This window comes from Crocodylus siamensis, chromosome 1 (assembly GCF_052110815.1).
Source record: "Crocodylus siamensis isolate JL-2025a chromosome 1, ASM5211081v1, whole genome shotgun sequence".
In the NCBI taxonomy this organism is placed as follows: domain Eukaryota; kingdom Metazoa; phylum Chordata; order Crocodylia; family Crocodylidae; genus Crocodylus; species Crocodylus siamensis.
The window spans coordinates 380,011,689-380,036,194 of NC_143395.1; the positions used below are offsets into that span (position 1 = coordinate 380,011,689).

The window sequence follows — 24,506 nt, forward strand, 5'->3', positions numbered from 1 at the left end:
AGCCTGGCCAGATACTAAATACTTTTGATGTATTGCTGCATGAGAGGATTCCTAAATTTGTCCCCCCACCCCTGATTAAGGATGCAAGTTAGTATTTAGAAGATCCAAATTAGAAGGAAAGAGGGATGCAGTATTCACCAAACCTTGTGGGTTTATGCTACAGTAGCAAAATTGGGCACTGTTGCAGCACCCCAATTTCAGCCACAGCCACCAATTCCCTCTCACTGGCAGCCGGGGTGGCTGAAGTTAACTCATCTCAGATGGCTCAGAGTCAAGTAAATTCTGCACTGGGATAGCCAGTAGAGTAGTTCTTGGTGTGTCTAGTACAAGTTGAGGTTTGTAGATGAATATTGTAAATAACTAGAAATATCATACTGGAAGAGATACAAAGGCTCATGCTTCTAAACCAGTTATTCTTAACTAAGATGCCATGAGTTCCTTTTGAAGGTGCCACACCAGTATTAGTTATGCAAACACCTACATGTGCTTCACAAGGTAAACCCAGAGATTTCAAATAGAATCACAGAATCACAGAAGTAGGGTTGGAAGGGACCTTGTAGATCTTCAAGTCTGACCCCCCGACTGGGCAGGAGACAATCATGTCAAGGAGGAATTTATCATGTCAAAAACATTCCCACCTGTCATGGCCTTTTTAAGTTCTCTGCAACAGAACAGCTGCTTTGTTATTGTTCCAGTCAAGAAATAAGTAAAAAATAAGATCTGGCATATTCTGAGGGGTGCCCTGAGTTTAAAAAAGGGTAAGCACTCGTACTGCAGGTTTGCCACCCCTGTGTGAGGCCTTTTTTTCCCTCCCCAAACTCCTCTGTGCAGTGCAGACATGAGGCATACTAAGGAAGATGCACACTGGCCCAAGATCCCTGGGAATTTGTTTCCCCATTTCTTAAGTTTACATTCTAGTTAATACAAAAAATTATAACCCACTGCTTTTGGTTTACTAGTTACTGCAAGTTAGTGCTGCTGTGAGACTTCTGTAGCAGATGAGAGAGGTGTGTATGTGCATGTAGTTGCTGAACCTACTTTTAAGGAAATGAGAGAGTTAACAGTAGAGAAGTGCTTCCTGCCTTCTGAACTTCTGAGAAGTGCATCAAGCAAGCTTGCTGCAGCTTTATTTTAGTCATATGCAAAATAAACTCTCTAAAGCAATAATGCAATTTAAGGGACCAATAGTCCAGATTCAATTTATGCAAGAAAAACAGAAAATTGACAATTTTACATGTATTATACAAAATCTTATGACATTACATAAACATGTAGGAGGGTTGTGTGGGTACAGAGGACTTCACCCCACTAGTAAGTCACTTTTCCTGGTTAACAATACAGAACAGAATTCGGGGCATTGAAGAGGTCACTTATTCCATGTGTAATTTTCAGATAAACTAACACACATTGTTATTGGACAAGAGATCTCGATAAACATGGATGGAAAGGCATTTTCAACACAGTTTCTTAGAGTTAGGGACAGTCTATTTACGTAAAGCGGACCTGGTTTGATACAAGCAGAAAGGAGCTACTACTTGGACTTGGGGGTTAAGGAAATGCATATTACTATGTCTCTAATGTACAGTATCTAGAAATTTTAGGCCAAGTGGTAAACATCAAATGCAGTTTGCACATCATGATTGTTCAAACCCTGCATTGGAGTCATTTACAGAGTGAAATACAGAAGGAATTTCTGATTGAATGAAATATTGTTCCAATACTAAAGATGTGAAAAAACGCTATTCAGCTTGAGTACTTAGCATGCTCAAAATAAGGCTACATTATTTCTGGTATTCTTTATTAAAAATACTGCTGTACACATGGAGAATGAAAACAGGATTAAAGATGAGTAACACATTGGGATTGTGACATAAAAACATAACATATTGGTGCTTTCTGGGGGAAGCTGTTGACATCTGAATTACTGAAACCAGGGCAAAACAAAAATACGTAGGTACCCTTAACAAAATATTTACAGCATAGTAAATACAGAAACAGAATCTAAAACAGGTACAAAAATTAAAATGACTGACATCACATGATTTCAAAGGTTGTCCCTTCTGTGCTTTTAGCTGTAAAAACTAGGAAGGTCAGCATTACATTCCCAATGGAAGGGTAAGTCCTGGGTGATCACTTGGTTTAAACACACACACAACTCTTCCTATGAATGGGATAGACTACAACTTTAGGACAACCTTCTAAATGGAATTAAAATGGGGTAGAAGGGCTCTCCCCCAAAAACACCCAAGCAGAACTTCAGACTGTTTAAATCATTCCCAAGTATAGACCAAATTAAATAAACAGAAAACAAAGCTCAATGATTTTTTTTTGTTTTATGTATTACCTGACACCAAATATTTTCTGGGTGACATTATGTACTTATGAAAAATTATTAGCTGTCTACCTTTTGTTTTTAAATCAAGTCCTGAGGCAACTAGGGGCTGAAGCAAACTGACATTAAGCAAATACACACAAGTTTGCAATTTAGACTTGTCTTGTAAAGAGTGGTTTGCTGGTCTAGAAAGGATGAGAATTCAAGCCCTATTGTACCCCTGCCTTAAGCTTTCACAAAATATTGGTCCACAAATTAAATTTCTAAAGGTTCCCAAACCCCACAACTGAACAGATGATCCCCTTTCATTTTCAAAAAAAACAATACTGGAAAAACCTCAGCCTGCTTATAAATTAAGCATTTCATAGTTCTTCTAGAATACAAGTACTTCTTTTTTGTACAAAAGAATTACAATATGATTTGTCAAAAAACATATAAAAGACAGCTGCTCTTCCTCAAATACATGAGCTAATGATAAAAGACTGTTTTGCATGTTCACTTCTCAAAGTTCCTGTTCCTTTTACATTAAAAAGAACAATATTGTGGCAATTGTCATCTTTTGAATATTAAACATTATGTTCCTTTTAAAATTCATTCAATCAAATGCAACAATAATTGATTTTTAAACTCAACAACTGATGCTACCTAATGTGGATTCAACCACATGGTCTAAAATGTGTAAAGCATGTCCCTAGTCTTCAAAGCTTTCGATGTGAAGAGAGTTGCTTTTCTTGATGCAAGTCTCAAGGCGGAGAATCATTTTAAAGCTTATAAAAGTGGACAGAGAAATATTAAAAACTTCTCTGAAAACTACAAATATTGAGAATTATTAAAATTGATGCCAGTAACATCAGTTGCAAGTGCTTAGAGTCTGTCCTGACCTTTTGAGTTCCCACATTTTCTTCACGGTGAGCACCCAGTGCTATTAAAACATTCAGTGCTGGGAAAGGATAGATACAGTCTTCACTACTGCTTTAAGAAAGGAAATTCCTACATATTTGGCAGTCTTCGGTATCAAAGTGTAGGTGTTTATATTTTTACTATAAATCCCAGGAATACCCAAGTTTGGAGACAACTGCATGTCCAAATATTAGAAAGTTAATTGAGGAAAATTCCAGACTTTTGAGACTGAATTACTTCAGGAATATTCATGTGTTGAGTATTATCAAAAGTAATATTACTTTGGGCTAAGCAGTGACTGCAAAAGGCACAGCAGATCATTATCTCTCCAGATTCAGGTTGTAAAACTTCAAAAGCTCTTGATGCCAGACAACTGCTGTGTTTAGTTAATCTTCTTAACAGTGTCTTTGTATCTGTATCCAGTGTAGAGTACCATAATAAAGCTGTGGTTCAAAGAACAGAACTTTATACAAAAATTATACTGTAAATAACCTAAAGTAATACAATCCTGAAACTTCAGGCATTTAACACAATTTCTTTAAAAAAATTCTATTAAAAAAATTGCATAAATGTAAATGCATCTGACTAGCAGGAAAACATACAAACAGTTTTTAAAAGGCGCTGGTTGTGTATGGAACAAATTTAATATGCTCCTTAAATGACAGATGTTTTTCTAGGCGTTTCAAATGATGCTATTTTGTCACTTTGCTTAGACAAAGATTAATCAAATGAGAGGGGATTTTATATGTCAAATAACTGATACTTTCACTTGATTTCTTTCTTTTTTTTAAAATTGCATCTTCTGGCTTGGCTTGTTAACTAACAGTGGGTGGCATACAGAGCTTGCATACAACACACTTTTACAGAGGATACAAACTAAATGGTAATTTATAGAACACAATTTCTATGAAATTATTTACCTGGTCCTTTATGTTATTCTGGGTGCAAATAATATCAAAATGAATAAATTCTGCTATATCCTCAGTGACAAAAATGTATCCCAGAAATGTCCTTGCAAAGAGTTTCCCTTAATAAGTATACAATGTGGCAAAACTTCAGAGATCAGAAAAGTCTTAAAAAAATTAAAATTAGTGCATATACAAGTGGAAAAAATAAAAGCAGGAACATCATGCACCTGATGTGTCCCTTAATCTAAAATAAATTCTTCACAGATAAAGCCTCCAATGGCAGCCATAGCTCTAGGATAAGTGAAACATTCTTCCCTTCAAGTAACAGTGTACCTGACTGAAGTGCAAGCAGCTTTGCTCATCTCCTGTTTGTTTCCCAAATGTGAAATGAGATGACAACAACAACTCAGCTGTAGTGCAATTTGCTATTGGTTAAGTTCCTCAGCAATGTCCTGCATACTTTCAGCAAATACTACAACTGACCATTTGCGGCTGCAATCAGTTCTTGAAAAGTATTTTCAAAGCAGCGTTTTAAATCGCTGTAAGTTACCACAAGTACACTCTTCTCGTCTCTGGATATGAGGCTTATTTTTTCTGGCACACCAGCATCTAACTGTAACAAGAATGCAAAAGGGAAAATAAAGACTCATGTGAAAGAAATGGCAACACATTTTCCCAATTACAGAAGTGATCAATTGCTTAGTGAGATTTGTGGTTTCTTTTCATGCAATTCATTTCCAGTCTACTCATATAGTGCCCGTAGCCAGGACATTCTCACACTTGTAAAGCCCAAATTATACCCTGCCCCTCGTGTGTATTCTAGATCTTTACTAATAGTTTCAAGAGGATTGTCAACTTTTTCTGAAATACCACTCTCCCCCCAGGGAATCAAGAAAACCTGGGATAATCTTCAAGTCTACACAAGATACAAAAATTAAATTTCCATGCAACTCATCTGATAATACCTCTGATCCACTAGTAACAAAGGATGGTCTTAGCCTTTATTAACAGGATAGGACAGGACAGACACTGCCTGAGTAATTTGAGCACCTTGCTATAATGGTTTGCAATGCCTGAAACCTGCATGCCCAACTACTACTGAACACTGAAGAGGTTAACATAATTAACAAGCTTCCATATTTTCTATATGGCACACTTCTTTTTGTCAGCCCACGACAACAAAGTTATCAAATCTTGATCCATGAAACATAGCTAAAGCAGATGTAAGCAGAAGAAACCTTTAATATATTGTTGAAACATTTATGGAAACAAGAATTTCCTTTTGACTTCAGTAGAGTAGCTCTGAAGTTAAATCTAGATGAAACCTTCAACTACCTTTCACTTCACTTGTGTCATTATTTTATTATGGTATCTTTTATTAGGCCAACTGAGTAGTTGGAACAAAAGTTCTTGGCAAGCTTTCAGGCACAGTCACCCTTCTTCAGGTATAGGGAGTCTCTGCCGGTCAAACTCCCTATGCCTGAAGAAGGGCGACTGTGCCTGAAAGCTTGCCAAGAATGTTTTCCCAACTACACAGTTGATCTAATAAAAGATATCACATTTACTCAAAGAACCTTGCCTGCTTAGATCTTTAAACCAACACAGCTACAACCAAAAACCCAGCATTATTTTTTACAATATCCTCCAATCAGTGGTGCATCTTTTGAGTCGAAATTTACATTTTTCAAATTGAAACAGGCCATGTAAGAAATCTGTGGAATCTCTGTAACTGGAGGTATTCAGGGAAGTATTAGGTAAACCACATGAGGAGCGATCTGGGCCAGGGCTGTCAAACTTCTAGGTCACACACCTGCAGTCCACACTCTGCACAGGCCACATATGCCCATATGCTGAGGGGCACATGCCATGCCACCTGCCAGGTGCCCTCCCACTGTGTCGATGGCCCCAGGTCTTAAATACTGCACCACATGCCCCCCCACTGCCACATGCAGTGAGTGCTGCTGGCTCTGCATGCCATGTCATATCTCCCCCCACATACACATCTGCCCCCAGTATCCTGCTGGGACACCACACAGAGTTCCTAGGTCTCCTCCTGACATCTGGCTGCAAACTCCCTTGGCCCCATGGATACAGCCACCCTATCCCGAGAGTGGTGACAGGAGGTGAAAGCAGGAGGAAGGAGCAGGAATCCAGAGACAGTGGCAGCAACTGGAGTGGTGGGGGGAGCAGCACCCAGACCAGGACCCCAAGGGCTGCAGGTTAATCACTTGGGGGCTGCATGCAGCCCACAGACTCCCAGTTGAACTGTCCTGATCTAGGCATACTTAACCCCGTCTCAAAGGACAGGGATGGACGGATGGTCTAGACTCTAGCTCAGTGAGGGCTAACCTTTTTGGCCTATGTGCCACAATGTAAGCCTTGAACACTCCAAGTGCCATTCTGATTCTCTTCTCCTGCCTCATCTATTATTCTGTTTTCTGATCCCTACCCTGTTTACTATAAAATGGTTATACTCCCTTATGGTAATGTTTAAGGGATTTTTAACATTTATTTCACACTACATGCTCTGTTGTCCAAGGACAAACTGCACAGCATCATGGCACAGATACATATCCTAACAGGGTAATGTGAATAGTACTAGATTTTTGGATACTATAGTAATAAGTGCTATTGGTACAGATGAATATTCAGTTATGCCCCACTGTACAGAGGAACAGGAGAAGCAGGTCAGCGGCTGAGTTCCTTTTGGGTTGTGCGGTGTTGTCAGAGGCAGCATAGCAAGATATGAAACACTTTGGAAAAAGATACAGTCTACAGATCTGAAAATAGCACAGAATTAGTATCTCCTGAAGTGTAGCCTCAAACTTATGCATGGCTTCAGGCAGCCCAAAGCAAAGATAATACTGTTTTTAATTCTTTAATTCCCCACAAACATTTCTGTTATTAGAACAGATTTTTACAAGAGTTTTAAGATGAATGGTGGTCATTATATCAAAGTCAAGTGTAACCATCATTTTCCACTACTGCATCACATGCAGCAGCTGAGAGTTATCCTGATGAATTTGGAAAAAAGCTGCTCAGTAATTAAAGAGCCATGCAGCTGTATGTACTTGAACAGTTGTGACTACTTCCTACCTTTCTGGTTAGATAAAATTGCAATTCACCTGAAACACTTATTTTACGCTTCCTTCGTCTTATGCTTCTTGAATAAGTTCAAATCTTGAGAATTGGTATTTCAACCACAAAAGCATGAAAACTTCAGTGTCCAAATCTACTGAAGTGGAAGGCAGGTAGAGATGCACCTTACAGACTAACTCAATCAGATGCATAAGCTTTGGGAACTCAATCTCACTTCATCAGATGCTGTGAAAGACTTGTTGCTTTCAGGGGTGCTTTCTATAGAATGTTTTAATTATAGGATGCGGAAATTCTCCAGAACCACATTTTTTGCCTGATGGGTCTATGGCCCTGAAAATAACCATTGCCATAAAGGCTATGAGGAAAAGACATTCAGCAATAGTCTCTTCCCTGACCTGCACAATCCAGACCATCCTCCTTTGGACACAGAACTAGAGGAACACCCTTTGATTATTGCGACTCATCACCTTGTTTAAGCATCAACACACCTTCTTTTGGTCTCTTGCAATTTTTCCTTTTGGTCTAATCACAATTTAAAACAGTATGTGGAGACTAACTGAAGAGGGAAAGAAAATGAAGGCAGTGTTTGCCAATGGCAAATACAGCGGAAGTTTTAATTAGAACTAATCAGTAGTTGCTAGCATCTAAAGATGTCTGAATGGTCAAACTTTCTGGGAAGAGAAAAATGGGTTCATTCCCAGTATTATTCCCTATCGGAGCAAAAAGCAGGAACAAAAAATTAAAAATGTTTATTTTTAGACTGTGATTTATACTTAATAAGCATAATGACTGATTAAACATCCTAAGGACTACTAAGATTCAAGATCTGCATGCTTAGAGGAAAAAAGTCACTGGATGTGCTGTTTGCTTATGGGGTCAGAAACATTTCCCTTGGCTGCCAACGCTGAAGATTCTGTGGTCACTTCATGCTTTCCCCACTGACATGCATGAGTGCTCAGCTGAAGTCTGCCAGTAATCTGGTTGGAAAATGTCCCATTTAAGCCAATAGGCACGTTCAGCTTGCAGCCCTTCCAATCTTGAGCTGTTCTCGGACAAGTGACTGGAGTAAGACAGCCCAGGTGTCTAGGTTATGGAATCACAGGGCGTGTCTACTTGAGTCATTTATTACAGAGCTGCCTGTTAGCTCTGTAGTAAAGTCCCTGTGTCTACACAAGGCCCTATTAGTTTGCAGTAAACTAATTAACTCCTCTGTAGGTTAGTACTTGTAAATATAGTACTAACCTAAATACAAGTAAATAAAAATACTAACTTACAACAGAGTTCTTTACTGTGCAGCAATGCACATGTAAATGCTGATAGGCTGGCTGGGGCATGAGAGTGCTTCAGTGCAGGAGCTGCCCCAGCCAGCCCCTCCGCAGCATGCTGAGCCGGGTTGGAGCAGTCCTGGGCTGGCAGGCTAACCCCCCAGACTCCCTGCCAGCCGAGGCTGCTCCACCCCAAGCTCAACATGCTGCAGTCCCAGGCATGCAAGTAAATGCGGTGTCCAGGAACAATAAACTCCAGTACAATATGCACCGGAGTTTATTGCTTCACATTAACTGCATGTTTAGATGCATCCACAGAGTCACAGAAAACTTGGGCTGGAAGGGGACTTCTGGCAGTCATCTATTCAAACTCTCTGCTTAAGGCAGTATCAACCCTGTCTAAACCATCCAAGTCCTTGTCTAACCTACTCCTACAACTACACAATCAACCCTGTCACAACTAAAAGGCACACTGGATCTTAACCTGGCACAGGTGGAGCAGGTGGGCAGTGGCAGTCAGTTTCCTACTGCTGCAAGCGCTGTTAAAAAAAATACACTTGAGGGATCCAAGGAAGAACCTCTGTCTCCCGGCCCACTACAGAGGAAGACCTCCCCTCCACCCAAGTCTGTACCAATCTGACCATGAGAAAAACTTTCTTCCTTATCCCAAATGTGGTGATCAGTCTGACCCTGAGCAGAAGGGCAAGACCCTTGAACCAGGAAACTTTAGGCTTCAGAGCTAGCAAGAGCATTGGCATGTTCCAGTCTAAATCCCTTACCTTCATAGATTTCTAGAGTTTGAAGTGACCTGGTAGATCATCGGGTCTGCCCCCCTCCTCTTGGCAGGAAAGAGCGTTGGGGTTAGGTAACCCCAGCCAGATGCTCATCTTGAATATCTCCAGGGAAAGGGAAAGCACCACCTCCTTTGGGATCCCATTCCATATTATGGCAATCCTTACTGTAAATAATGTCTTATGTCCCACTTAAATCTGTTCTCCTTCAGTTTGTGGTCATTATTTCTGGTAACCCCGAGGGGTGCCCCGGTAAACAGAGTGTCCCCTATTCCCTGCTGGCCCCTCCAATGAGTTTGTAGGCAGCCACAAGATCGTCTCTCAGCCTTCTCTTGCGGAGGCTGAAGAGATTCAGATCCCTCAGTCTGTCATCATAGGATCTTACCTGCAGGCCCCCAACCATACGAGTAGCCCTTCTCTGAACCCTCTCAAGGTTATCCATACCCCTCTTGAAGTGCGGCGCCCAAAACTGGACACAGTACTCCACCTGCGGCCTCACCAATGCCGCATAGAGGGGAATTATCGTTTTCCAAGACCTGCTTGTGCTGCTCCTGCTGATGCAAAAAAAGAGCGCAGCTAGCCTTGCTTATTACCTTGTCACACTGGCAACTCATGTTCATTTTTGCATCAACCAGGACTTCAAGATATCTTTCGACTGTTGTGGTACTCAGAATGGTACCCCTCACAGTCTTTAGGTGTGCTGGAGACTTTCTCCCCAGGTGCAACACCTTGCATTTATCCTTGTTGAACTGCATCCTATTCTGATCTTCCCACTTCCCCAAATCTGCCTGAATTTGCTCCCTGCCTTCCAGTGTGTTCACTATGCCTCATAGTTTCATGTCATCTGCTTTGGCTGCAGCCAACACTCCATACTTCTGAGGAAGGTGAAAAAAACTCCGCCAGACACCTATAGCAACAGAAGGGGTAAAAATCCTTCCCAGCCCCATGTGGCAACCAGTAAAGCATCAAAAAAACCCCCAAAACCCAAATACCCTCCATTCTGCTCTGGAACCTGGGAGCAGCAGTATCACTCCACACATAGCACCCTTACTGGACTGCCAGAACTCCCCTTTCCGAATCCTCTCCCATACATTAATCCCAGCTCTTTTAACCTTCTTTCATAACTAAGTCTGCTGTGGAGTGTTGCTTCTTTCTCCTACTGCCAAGCATAGTTCTAACATCCACCTACTTTAGGCAGCACAGATCATTATAATCTCCCCAAAATCCCTCTGCTGTTCTTTACAGAGCACTCCAGGCATAGCTGCTTTTAGATCATCCCTGACTAATTGCTTATCCAACTTCCTGTTGAAAAACTCCAACGATGAAAACCACCAGTCTATTCTACTGCTGTTCTAACAGTGAAGCTTTTCATGATATCCCCTGCTATGCTGCTGCAACTTCAAGCCACTAGTATGCGTCCTGCTCTCTGCAGCATCAGAAAAAGGCGTCTCCCTCTTCTTCACAAGCTCTTCAGATATTTAAAGACTGCTATCATGTTCCCTTTTAGCTGTCTTTTCTGCAAGATGAACAAGCTCTCTTCTTTCAACTTCTAGCTTTATTTTCCAAGTCCTTCTCCATTTTTGTCCCCTGCTTCTGGACCCCATAAACTTCTCCAGTTAAAATGTGGAGCCCCAAACTGCAAACAATATTCTTGATGAGGCCTAACCAGTGCACTATTACCTCCTGTGTCTTCCTAGGCAGAAGCATGTATAATTTGCATGCTGCTTAGAACTTCTGCTGTACTGTGGACTATGGCTTGATACCTTAATGGGCCATGGATAATCCTATACAGTATTACTGATTTCCCAGTTTTAATACTAATTTGTACCATTTTTAACTACTCATGACGGCTGTGTGTTGATTTAGTGAATGATCTATTCTCATTCAGCTCAGGAAAAATACATTGAGAAATCAACAGAATCAATCTACCCATAACGGTTTTGTTTCAAGAGCTCAATATCACATGAAAGGAAGGGAAATTAAATAATTCATTAAAAGAAAAATTGGTACAGTTTACCTTGTTAAGACATGAGATAATGTGACTGAGGTCAATCCAAGGAGTACCCGCTTCTGTCACCTGATGGAAAAGGTGATCTCGAAAGAGCTTTAGTAAATATCTGTCTCCAGTTTCTGACCAAGTTGGGTCTTTCTGAAACCTGGGAAAAAAGTTTCAGATTAACAGTCAAAACTAAACATATGCTCAGTAGCTCTTCAGACTAAACTGTTTGATTAATCCTGATGCTCTACCAGGCAGCTGCATATTACAATATGCTATTAAGTATTAGACCCTCTCCTGTTCTAAAGTATATGGAAAATATGGAAATTTCTCAAGCAATTGAAGTGAAGTTCAGGTTTGCTAAAAGTTTGGAGCCAGGGGTATTTAGTATTTGCAGACTGGAACAATCAGATTGTATTACGGGGGAAGAAACTTGGAATTATAAATTAGATTTTATGTACTCTACTATGAATTAAAAGTAGTGTTTCTTACTCTGGCCTCTCATTGATTGTTCCCAATTTTGCTAGAAGCCTAAATAACCTTCCATTTTGCACCTCCTATGGAACAAGAAAAGGATTGTTAGTCAGTCTTTGCATGGAAAATAGAAACCTAGACACTTCTGCATGCACAAGATAAAGTAAAGCAAGATCTACTTAGTACAGCAAAACTACAAAGACCCCTACAGAAATTTTACATTTTCAGTAGTTGGTTTAATACACTGTACTGAATATTCAGTGAGAAGTTTACCAGTGTGAAAGTCCAGACTTTCCAGCAAGTATTCTACATTGTTGTCCCAGCAAGAACTCAACCAGCTGCTTCATTTTTCAGTGTAGAATCTCCAGTTAACCTAACTTTATGGCATAAAATACGGTGGTATTTTAAAACAGAACAAAATGCTAGGGCTTAACATGAAGAAGGACCACAAGTAAGGGTAGCAGGACCTGCAGTCATACAATATACTATAGTTTACATGCTCTCTCTCTCACACCTTGGTTATGTGGGTCACACAGCTTCTTTCCCACCCCCCAGCTTTTTTCTGAAGACTGTTAGTAAATGGTGGTTTGCAACCTGACTTACCATTCTTGCCATTTGAATGTGCAATTAATATCAGCTCCAAGACCAATTTGGATACAAAGCACATATGTGCAAAAAGAACACTCAAAGTTAATGGGTAGAAATCTAAAGTAGCTTCAATCATAAGACCATCACTGACAAATGCAGAATCAACATTGAAAAAAACACCACACAAATGGCATGTGCTTCATTGTTTAGACAACTGAAAATTGATTTTACACACTCCTTCCCCCACTGCTTAAGAATCTAATTAGAAAAGACTATTCTGTTTTTATTTCTAGAGTACTTCACATTCAGGGAATATGTCTTTTATTTAAGTAGATGCTTTTAAACACAAGCTTCCAGATGGAAAAAATAAGATTTTTGTAATTCACCATTATTATACATCTCTAAAGGCCCAGTTCTATCACCATTACTCATACTGAACAGTATGTTAGTCCAGGAATAGTTACCCTAATTTCAACAGGATTATTTGTGGAATAACTTATTAGTCAACATGTTTAAGGGTGCCAGAATAAGCACATTCAAGTAAATACTTACCCTGTAGTAGGCAGAGCAATAGCTTGACAGATAAGGAAAGAAAGTCTTACAAGGGGAAGAGATTTGCCTGTGGTCACTCAACAACAGAGCCAGGAATAAAATCCAGACTCCTGTACCCTATGCTAATGCTTCAGTTACTAGCTCACACCACCTCCCTTCAAAATCCTTCAATGTAAGGGTAAGATTAAGGAAAACAACACAAAGAATGAGTGAATTAACACCCTACTTGGAACAGCACACACCTCTAGCCAATGCTTTCTCAAGTGACAGGAAGAAGTGAGAACATCCTGTCGTGTACCTTGGTCAGTCTTGCTGTGAAGGAAAGCTCACAATCAGGGACTTGTGGTTGTTAAGTCACGTAAGAGTCAAACCCTCTTTACAGAACTAAGTATGTATTAGCACATGAAAGCATAGTTACCTCCTTGACTGACAACTGTATGTGCCTTGACTGAATGTGAAAGACTATAAGCAGTGCAGCGTGAGCTGATTTTGTCAATGACAGTGAAGATAACAGCTTTAATCTCTACTACTTTAATTCACTGTAATAGGGAGTAGTATGGAGTAAGCAAAAGAATACTGGATTCTGAATGTGAGGAATCAAGCAAAAGCAGCATTTGAAGCAATACTGATTTCTAATTCAAGTTTCTCAAACAAGTGAGAACATCTGATGGACTGAAGATCAGATGTACACAAATACAACACAACACTGCTCTTCATTCTACAGAGATAAGGTGAAATGTAAAAACATTTTCCTCCCAAGGTTAGTGTTGGTTAGCAGAAGAATGGCACTTCCGCTGAAGCTCAAAAATGTCCTGGTCAAGAACTAGCTACACCTCAAGGTACCATCAAGCTTACAATCACAATTAGGAGACCCTGTGTTCAGACTGAAGTCTACCCAACTCTCACCCTGTGCAGTGAATTGTCTTGGTTATTTTTCCAAAGACATATAAGAAATAGGGGCTGTGCTCTATTGAGGTAATTAAGCACTGAATTCTTGTGCTGGCAAGGTCAATGGTAAAATACCAACCATTTCTGCTCAGAAGATACGGGTCATACCATAGGTTGCACCTACTGAATGATTTACCTTTGCAAGGTCTTCCTCTATAACATCATTTCGCATTTGAGCAGCATCCAACTGAGTATAGAATCGTGCACCAATCATAGGCATGATATCATTTACACTGCGAAGCCTGTTTTGGTCAGTCAGCAAATACCTGCCAAAGACGTAAAGAGAAGTTCTTCAACCACAGACTGATATCAGACTAATTTACCTGCTCTAAATTTCTGCTTCTTCAGAACCAAATTCCTATTTAATGCATAAAATGGCAGCTAATATTGCCTTTTAAAAAAAATGTAAGAACTCAAACAGCAAAGAAAACATTTGCTTTGATTTACCTACAAGTTGTGTTTCTAGTCAGTCATTAGAGAAAGCATTCAATATGCTGAAGAATACTCACATGACAGTGTAGAACCAGCAAAGGCATGTTCAACATTAGGAGAATATACAGACTGAAATTTTCAAGTGATAGTTATTTTTCAAATGAGGAGGGGTACACCAAGGAACAAATACTCCCATTTCTCTCTCTTGGGTTCTAAGGGGGGTATGGGAAATAGTGACTATATTAAAAAGAAAAAAGTAAATCAACTCTTATCTCTTTGGTCACAAAGGCAGCAACCTCATTACTGAATAATTTCTGGATGTGACATTTTTAAGTTTAGTGATGTGATTACAGTTTGCATAAAATGGCAAAAACAGGTTTTAAAAAGGAAGTTTAGAATTGTAAAAGCTTTCACTAGTTCTCCGATTTTTTTTAAACAAAATCTTTTGGATAAAACAATTACACATCACTTGCTGAAAGAACATGTTAGAGTGTATTTACTATACATGTCAAAGAAAACATACAAAACTGGTTTTGAAAAAACAAAGTCTAATAACGTGTTTTACCTACAGTGAAGATAGTTCAGTGTCACTAATGCCGCCTAGATAACTTGTAATTATTTTGGTTACTGCACAACATTTAATATATTTGAAATGTATCTGAAAATAAAAACCATCTATGTAGCATCTTCCCACTGATATTATTCTGTATCTTAAAATTCAACTTTTTTTCAATTTAAATTGTATCATCATATAAAATGCAACACCCAAAATATTTTATACTGAACTTACAGAATTAGATTCTTCAGATCAGAGGAATAGTTGATTGTCACCAATTCCATAGCTTTCTGCAAGTTCTCTCTTTGTATTCCTGATACACAGTTGCAAGCCAATGCCAACACAACTTTTCCTAGGGACATCAGATCTGCTTGCTGAAAGAAACAAACAATTGTGATTAGACTCAAAACACAAATACATTACATAATTTGTATCCCAGTTTGCAATGCATTTCATTCATAGCAGCTTCCCAAATTAAGGTGAGCTGCATGGCTATGGCTTTCACTTCAAAGAGTGCCAGTTATCCACTCAGCTGGAGCTCATCAGTCCCAAGCAACTGATCAGGGAAACCTGAAATAAAAGCTGCAACAGTCCATGCAACTATTTGCTGCACCTATGTACACTCCCACCTAGTTTGCAAACTCTCATTTTTCCAGTGGGGTAAGAAATCTCACTCCACAAAGACTCTGAGCTCCCCTGTATAACTGTTTCCTTGAACAAGGAGACTGTATGTCCAATAAGACTCTTGTTAACATGTTATCTAGGGAAAATGTTCCTTAAAGTTTACATTATAAAACTTTTCAACCAATATCTAGTGTGCACAGAGCAGAAGGTTGTATTCATAGCAGCTGGTAGGTAATATCGGCATCTTAATTCATAATTAAAATACACTTGTTTACTTCTATTTTGAGAGTTAAATTTGAATACATGGAGTATCATGTCAGAATTTTACGTCAAGAAGGTAAGAATCCTCTCATTACAATCAACAGCTTTGAAAGCAGATTCTTTTGACCACCCACATTCCCATCCCTACGAGTAAGCAAACTGGCAGAAAAGAGGACAAAATCTTTTGGCTATGATATACCAGATGATACCAGATGACTTATTAAGTATTATTTGTTGTACCACTGAAGCCTCCGCACCAGCACACACACACTTTATTAGCATTACAGGGAGGCAGTCACATTCAGAGGGAAGCGAGAACAGCCAATATCGGAATAACTGACAATACAGGCAACCCCCACTTAGTGCTCTTGAGTCCTGAAATAGCAAGCGTTAAGTGAAACAAGCGTTAAGCGAAACTGAAAGTTGTCGACAACCCAAGATGGCAATTGCAAGTGTTATAATGAAACTCAATAAGCACCAAGTGGAATCAGGTATCAATTCAAAATGAGCATTATAGCGAAATAGTGCTAAGCAAAATAGAGTTAAGTGGGGTACATTTACCCTTGTACAGGCAACTATCCAACTATATATCAACTATTTCAATAAGTATGAAATGATCTCACATTTTGTTTCTAAAGAATATGGATCATTTAAAAAAGTTTCGAAGCAGCTGATTAGTTAGGTGCGTATCTTTGCTTTTAGGAAACATCATTTACCTAACCCATAGCCTTACTTAGCTATTTACCATGGCAAATGCATAGAAGGGGCATGATATTCTGTGCAGCTATCTCTCTATTCCTTGTCACTAAATATCTTGATGTAAAGTAGCTTCAAAAAGTTTTTCATGCAATACCAGAGCCATGCACATATACTGCTTTGGAATGGAAAACCGTAAATTAAGACAAAGGACATGTAATGAATTAAAGGTTTACCAATAAAGATTTCCTTGACTGATAATGATGGCCGATTATTAACCAGCCATATTGGCAGATACCGATCCAATAGCCAATTTATAGGAAGGTAGCTTAGCAGATTGAAGAGCAGTGTCCTGCTGGTGAGTATGTGTGTGGGGGAGGGGGGAGGAGCAGGAGAGAGGGAAGGTGGGTGGAGGGGCAGATCGAGGTCCCCATGGTGAGAAAGGGAGAGAGGCAGGGGCAGGCAGTGCTGAGGGTGGTGAATGCAACCTTGGGGCCAGGAGTGGGACAGAGCTACATGCAGCTTATCTGGGGGTGCAGGGGGAAGGGGGCTGGACAGAGGGGTGCACACCCCCAGGTGCCCCCCAGATTTGTGTGCAGGTTGTCCACGGCAGGCTTAGAGTCAGAAGCTGCGCCAGCCTCTTCCTTGCAGGAGGGCTGGGTCATAGCTGGGCTCCGAGTAGCCAGGGTGTGTGGTGGCAGCACTGGGAGGAGTAACTGCGGGGAATTATGGGGTGGCTATAACCCACCCTGTAGCCACCCCTCCCAATGCTGTTGCCACCTGCCCCACCCCCACCTGCTTGGAGCTTGGCCTCGTCATCCCACCAGAAAAAGGCCAGCACAGCCCCTGGCCCCAAGCTCACAGTTTGCCCTTGCCCTGTTCACAAATCTGGAGGGGCACATGCCCCCTATGCCTCCCCCAGGGGTGTGCGCAGTGGTGGGAAGCTGCCCCCTCCTTCCCACCCCCTACAGCCCCCAGACATGTCACCCATGGCTCTGTCCTGCTCCCAGCCCCAGGGTTGCATTCACTGCCTGGCTGGGCAATGCCTCCTCCTGCCCCACTCCCTCCCTCATCGTGGGGCCCTCGATCTGCTCCCCCCACACTACTTCCCTCTCCCCCCACCCCGCCACCCTCACAGACTTACCAGCAGGACACTGCTGTCCACACTGCCAGGCTGCGTTCATGCTGTGGCTGCATGCATGCAGCTGGCATTTATAAGTGACATTATTGGCTACAGTGGCCAAAAATAGCCAACTGTCAATAATGTTAATTTTTCTTTTATTGGTGCTAATCTGATATGCAACCAATACATCAGTGCATCTCTAAATTAAAGGACAGTCTTTACGTTTCTAAATAGTCTACATACCAAATACAAAGCTTAATGTTACAGGATGGCCTCCTGAACACAGGAGGAAAAAGTTACAGAAACAAAAAGCATCTTAAAAAAATCTCTCTCTTTTTCTTAAAGGACAACTATTTAAAAAAATGAAGAATACTTTAAGATATGGCTCTGAAAACCAGAGGTCAATGTAGGTAGTGCAGGTAGAAGCACTTAAGGTTGCCAGATACTTTGGGCAAGACTTTCTACCTACAAACAATTCTGGCCAACTAAAACATTTGGGCTGTAATTTTCTAGGCTTGGTAACAGCCTTAAGACAAATTCTAGGGCCTAAGTTTCAGCTTAAGCATTTGGTTTAAGAAAATTTCAGAGTTGAACATTTCTTCCCCTAATACTTCTCAATGCACAGTGACAGAGCATGCTGTCCAAGGCAGCGGTGGCTGAAGAGAACTTTCCCTGCAATGGTTTCTCCTGGCTACTGAGACTCTCTCAGGCTGGAACAATTGTCTGGAGAGTACAGTCAGCTGTGGAACACATTGTGACAACTAATGGTGCTCAACCAATGTCTGCTGACATCACTCCCCAACGTGTAGACACGCATCCCATGTTAGGGACCAGGAGAAGCCTCTGCAAGTGGGGAACCCATAGGGGTTCCCTATCCTTCCTTGTAAATTGCGTGCCCCCCCCCCCAACCGCCATGCTGGGGATCAGCTATGCAAGCCAGGGGGAATCCCTCCGCAGGGAACTTTCCTGGCATGCATCTGCAAGCATGGAGGAGGAAATTCTCATAGAATGTCCCCCTTCCACATTTACAGCCTCTGCCCTGTGCTGCTGCCAGAAACATCCACCATCCCTCGGCATGTGACTACTGCATCCTGCGTTCAGGTGAAATCCTGAATTTCACTACTTACCATACACATCCCTGAAACTCCTTGGGATGCGTCTGATAAAGCAAAGAAAGTGAGGCAGGTGCTCCCAAGGCTTCAGGGGTCCATGAAGCTCTTGCCTGGGGAAGCTGGAGTGTGTGGATAGCTTCTGGCTGTCCATGTTCTCCCACCACAAGCAAACAGATGTTGGCTTCAAAAAAGCGGCACACTATCACCTTTTGTCATGGTCACAAATTTGAGTCTAGATTTGAGTTCAGTGTTTACTCACTCTTCAGTGACTAGAGCCCCGGGCATAAACAAAGTTCTACATGAGGATACTTTTGTTAATACAATATTCAGTTCTTTTCAGAAATCTACATAATTTCATGATGCAATAATTTTTCTTCTTGCAATCTCTTGTCTTGCCTCACTTGTCATATTTCCAAATTCTGCAGCAAAAGGTACAAAGCATCCTACAGCCAAACTACTCCTTTATGCAACTCTGACTCACTCCACTAACACCTTCTATCCTGTACACTAAACAAGGCAGAAGTCCTCTAGAAAAGTGTCTTGTAATTTTATGTTAATATTGTACACATGCAGAACATACCTAAATTACAACTTTTTTTTACTACCTTAATTCAGATATTCTTTACATTTCTTGAGGGCTTCACTTTGCAAGCTTAGTGTTTTACTAACAGTCATTGCATATATTTAAAAGGTGGCACAGTCATACCAAGCACGGGAAAAGTGTATGTTAATTATTAAATTTACAATTCAGTTACAGGTTATACATATACACATCCCAATAAAATGGAAAACTTTGATACAACCCCAAGTCTGGTCTCATGACCACTCTGTCACTTTATATGCACATATACTTACATACAAATTTTGGAATTTTCTAAGTTTAAGTCATCTGGTATTAAGTTGACTGTCTTGGAAAAATTCAAGTTCAGTATCATGGTTGCCTCTCTACAAGCCAGACTTGTAATTCTGCCACAAAGATAACTTGTGTGACAGGACTGAACTTCCATGAAATCATGCTGATTGTCATTAATTGCATTTTTAGCTTTTAATTCTTTGCTGACAGAGCTCTTAATGAACTGTTCTACTGCTTTGCCTGGGATTAAGCTACTAGCCAGTATATTATTACCCAATGCCCTTTTTAAAAACTGGAAATACACTGGTAGTCCTCCAATCTTTTGGAGATTCTCAAGACTAAACTATTTTTAAAAAATCAACAGTAATGGTACAGAAAAGCAGCTCAGCTACTTCTTTAAAAGTCCTGGGTATAAATTATCTAGGTTGATCTGAATACTTCATATATGAAATTCACATGCTGTCTCATATCCTCCTTTTGCTATGGACAGAAAAAGATGCTATTCCATCTATCTCACATGGGATGATTATATCCTCTGATTTCACTCCAAAAAGACAACAGAAATATCTGATGAATATTTTGCTTATTCTGTATCAGTAGTTACAATTTTAACCTGCATATAGTAACTGAAGTATCTAGGCATAAGGTTTTTTTTGTTAATACTTAAATATTTTTTTTAATCCTTAATGACCACTGATATTTCACTGACTCCTTTGATTTCCCTTCTCAGTAGCCTATATTTTTAAAACTGTAACATCGCTTTATATTAATACCTGTTGTTATGAAAGACTGCAAAAGTCAGTACATTTCTTTTTCATGGCCCTTTCTTAGTGTCTATTTTCCTTGTTCTCTTTTCTATTTCTGTTAACAGTACATAGCCAGAATGCAAGAAATTTAACAGAAACTTCTTCATCTATTGAAACAAGGAAAAGCATACTAGCTACGTAGCAAAACACATACCCTACATTTTTAATTGGCACAAATGTCCCAAAGGAATTGAAGTACTGTATCATCATGTGAAAGGAAAAGGGATAGGAAGTGGCCATTATTTTGCAATGTTGTTGGATCTGGGGCAAACAGAGGTGACAAAGATCAACAGGAATCCTAATCCAGGTTGTCAACCACCTCTCCCATTGTTTGTGTACAGACAACATAAGTTGTATGGACCGGCTGCTACTAAAAGCTGCAACATTCTTGAAATCAATCTTGAATTTTGACCGTTTCATTGACTTTCTTTATTACTTATTACTTTATTACTGTATCTCTCTGAATGAGTGATTTTCTTAACTTATGCATTTATTTTCATTAAAATAAGCCATGTCTAATTCTCTATTGTGGTTTTACATTACCCATGCTGCTGGCAGGATATGCAAATACTGTGGATAGATCCATGGGCAAATTGGGAAAGAGAAGAATCCCTACACAGTGAAGTTTCAGAGACCTATGAAGCAGTACCTGTTTACACTAGAAATGGTCGTTCTAATCTAGGAGGCATACAAAGGGTAGACTTGAGGGAAGTGCAGCGGTGGGGAATATATTCAGGATTTAAACAAAGATTAAACAAAACTCCTCAGGAGAGCAGGGCAGAAGAGCAAAGTGATACAAATACATGTATTAAAAAAAAAAAAAAAAAAAAATCTAGAGCAGAGTTTCTCAAACCGTGGACTGCAACCCAAAAGTGGGTTGCAAGAATATATGAAAGGGTCACAGAGTTAAAAAAGGGATTCTCCTCTCTCTCAAACTTAAAAAAAATGGAGAAACAGGCAGGAAATGGCAGATTCCCCTGCAGGCTTGAAGAGTTCTAGCCTGCAAGTGGTTGCTTGTGATTGTGGGGAGTGGGAAGAGGATTAGGCAAGGGGTGCTACATGCATAGCCAGGCAGCATAGAGAGCAGCTCCTGCAGGTAAATCTATGGGGTGGAGAGAGGAGGTGCACAGATAACATGTTGGGGGGGCGGGAAGGCACAGGCGACATTGCCCTCCCTCACTTGCTCTCCAGGGTACAACTGTGGCCTGAGGGGAGTGGTGGCAGCAGCTGGACCCTGGTGGCAGGGCAGAGCGGTGGCCTGGCACAAGAGTGGCTGGCAGTGGGAGAAGCTGAGGGCAGAGTGGTCCCCTGCCCCCCCCCCCAAGTTACTCCTTGCACTGCAGGCAGCATGGCTGGTGGAGGGGTTCCAGCAACTGAGCAATGAATCTCGCTGCCCTGCTCTGTCCTCCTATACCAAGTCCTGCTTGCTGGGCCATGGAGGTGGCTCCTGCCTGTGTCAGTCCAGCCCCATGGCCACTGTGAGTTCACAAATCTGGGGAGGCATGTGTTCCTCATGGCCCCCCCCCACTTCCTGCCCCATACACTGGGGGTCTGGGGCAGGGGGCTGTGGGTTGGAAGCACAGGGCCTGGGGGCTGTTTTCTGCATAACTACTTATTGGATTGGGACTGGCTGATGTTTACAAATGGGTCCTGGTACAAAAAAGGTTGACAACCATTGATTTAGAGTAGGGGCGGGCAATTATTTTGGGTGGAGGGTTGCTTAACGAGGTTTGGTGAGCTATCAAGGGCCACATTGGTAGCCCTGCCCCTTGACAGGTGCCCCGCCCCCTGGCCACCATCTTGGGACTGGAAGTCCCACACCTAACCCCTGACCTTCACCACCCTCCCCTTGCCCCCTGGAAATACCCCTTGTCAACTTTCCCTCTAAGGTGTAGTGATCTATGAGTGTGCTGCTTCGGTCCACCCCACAGTATAACAACAAAAGATGATACAACAGCTTTTTATTTAAGAAATAACTTTTTCCCACATATGCTTTCGAAAGACTAAAACCTGCCTCCTCATCAGGCAGCGAGGCATGTGGTGTCACTTTCACAGCTGACAGTGGAGCTGCTCTGCAGCCCTGGGGAAGTCCCAATTCCTCCAAGCGTGGGGACAATCCCCACAGTGCAGTAGGGAGCAGGGCAACACCCTGCCCCTACTGCACTCCCTACTGCACTGTGGGGGGGTCTCAATCTGCCCACCCCTGACCAGCCACTAATAAAGAAAGAAACTTACCTGCCTGCAGCTGCAATCCTGGCTGGGAGTGCGCAGGTATCTCAGTGTGCCCACCCCTTCCCCCTCCTGATGCAGCCTGTGGCTGGGTTGGGGCAGGTGCGTGGCATTAAAAAGTTACTGCGTGGCAAGATTTTTAATTGTACGCGGCCACACATGTGCGCAGCTTAGAGGGAACCTTGCTTCTTTTGGGAAACGAGTTGCTCTCTTTGTACCAGAAAAATCCAAATCACACACTAGAAGTCAAACACTTACTATATTTTAATTTTTTTACAACAAACATTTTTGTCATGCTATGTGCTTGTGTACGGTATATCAAGATGATTGCATAATAACTCAGAAATAAATTCTTAGTCTTTTATCTTGTGTGTGTGTGCACGTGCATTTGGGGGGGGTGTGGTGTGTGTGTGTTTATAGTGAGTGGTGTGTGCATGTATGGTGAGGGTGTGGGTGTTTGTGAGGGGATGTGGCTGTGTGGGGGGGCATAGGGCATGCTGGGCAGTTGTGTGGCATTTGTGGGGTGCGGATGTGTTGCTCTGGAATACACTGTCCTCTCTTGCAGTCAAGTGTGTGTGCGCGGCATAGCAGCAGGTGGGGGCGCTGGTGCCTGGCTCTGGCCGGTGCTTCATGTTGCAGCGAGGAGCACAGCCCCTGGTGGGCCGTTTGTTTCCCCAGCACTTCCCACACTCATGAAGCACAGGAGGGAAGCCTCAACCACTGGAACTGGATGTTTTCCCTGGCCCAGCCCACTTATGTCAGCCAAGTGCGGGGAGTACTGGGAAAACAAATGACCCGGCAGGGGCTGCACTCCTTGCAGCACTGGCCAAAGCCAGGCAGCAGTGCCGAGCAGAGCGCCCCCTGCTGCTGCCTGCCAGGGCTGCGTGCCATGGGGGGAATATGGGAGGGATCCCCATACCTCCTCCAACTCCCCCCCAACACACACCCAACACCCTGCCCACCCAGGCTCCACGCTGCAGCCAGCCACACCCCCAGCCCCATGCTCCCTGCTCCTGCCCAGTTGCAGCCCTCCCCACACCCCAGCTTCCCTACCTGCTGCCAGGAGGGAGTGGGACACCAGGGAAGCCTGCAGGAGCAGCCCTACCCTCTGCTGGTGGGGCCAGCCCTTTCACCCATGAGGGTGGGAATGAGGCATAATAGGATATGTTGGGGGCGGGTGTAGGAGCTTTGCTATCATCCTTGTGGGAGAAAAGGCTGGATGGGACACAATTCACTGGGGGGGCTCTGTGGGCCGAATGAAAAGTCCCTGGCAGGCTGGATGTGGTCTGCAGGCCATATTTTGCCTACCTGTGATTTACAGTACATCACTTTACATGCACACACATCTACTGCTAAACTATTCAGGCTAAGATAACAGGAAAAGGATAAGCAAAGCAGACTACACAAAGCCATTGAATGATGGATCTCATCTAGATAATGCTTACATAACCCGTGGACCCAAATATGCAGAAGCATTACATGCATGTCAAGTCCTGAATTTATAGTATACTATGCAAAAGCTTTTGTATTAAAATTTAATATTATTCTTTCTTTTATAAAGAAGGAAACGCATAGTTTCAGCCGATTCTGATTTTAAGGTTATGTAAAATAACTCTTACAGTAAAACGTAAGTGCTACCACTGAAACGAAAAAAAAGAAAAAACCCACACAAAATCCAATGGAAATCACAAACAAATATTAAAACCATGCCAAAGCAAAAGTGAGAGTGTGCGCACTTATATACATGTGTGCAGTCACACATACATTTACTAAGTATAATAAAAATATCAAATGTACATAATATATACTCAATAACAATTCAATTAACAGTAACCAGCCTTTTCTAAAAGTATCACAGCACTGTTCACTTACCTGAAATTGAGCCATGAGTGCCAGTGGATTATTTTGACTGTTATCGAATGTTAAAACATCAAAGATTCCAACACAGTTCACACGTAACC

General features: G+C 41.7%; 1 protein-coding gene across 4 annotated transcripts in view; it reads right to left on the reverse strand.

Annotated features, from left to right (window-relative positions):
* Positions 1–1,110: 1,110 nt before the first annotated feature.
* The window catches only part of PAN3 (poly(A) specific ribonuclease subunit PAN3), a 123,321-nt gene continuing 99,925 nt past the window's right edge, over positions 1,111–24,506 (reverse strand). For 3 of the 4 annotated variants that reach the window (XM_090028315.1, XM_090028306.1, XM_090028325.1), the window contains 6 exons: positions 24,418–24,505; positions 15,076–15,215; positions 13,990–14,119; positions 11,784–11,848; positions 11,313–11,451; positions 1,111–4,753 (listed from right to left, as the gene is read on the reverse strand). In XM_090028315.1, coding sequence (XP_089884441.1) covers positions 4,613–4,753; positions 11,313–11,451; positions 11,784–11,848; positions 13,990–14,119; positions 15,076–15,215; positions 24,418–24,505 — 703 coding nt within the window. In that variant the 3' untranslated portion in view covers positions 1,111–4,612. Of the gene's footprint in view, positions 4,754–11,312; positions 11,452–11,783; positions 12,143–13,989; positions 14,120–15,075; positions 15,216–24,417; position 24,506 lie in introns of those variants that run through there. The other variant, XR_016439245.1, reaches the window with a different exon arrangement.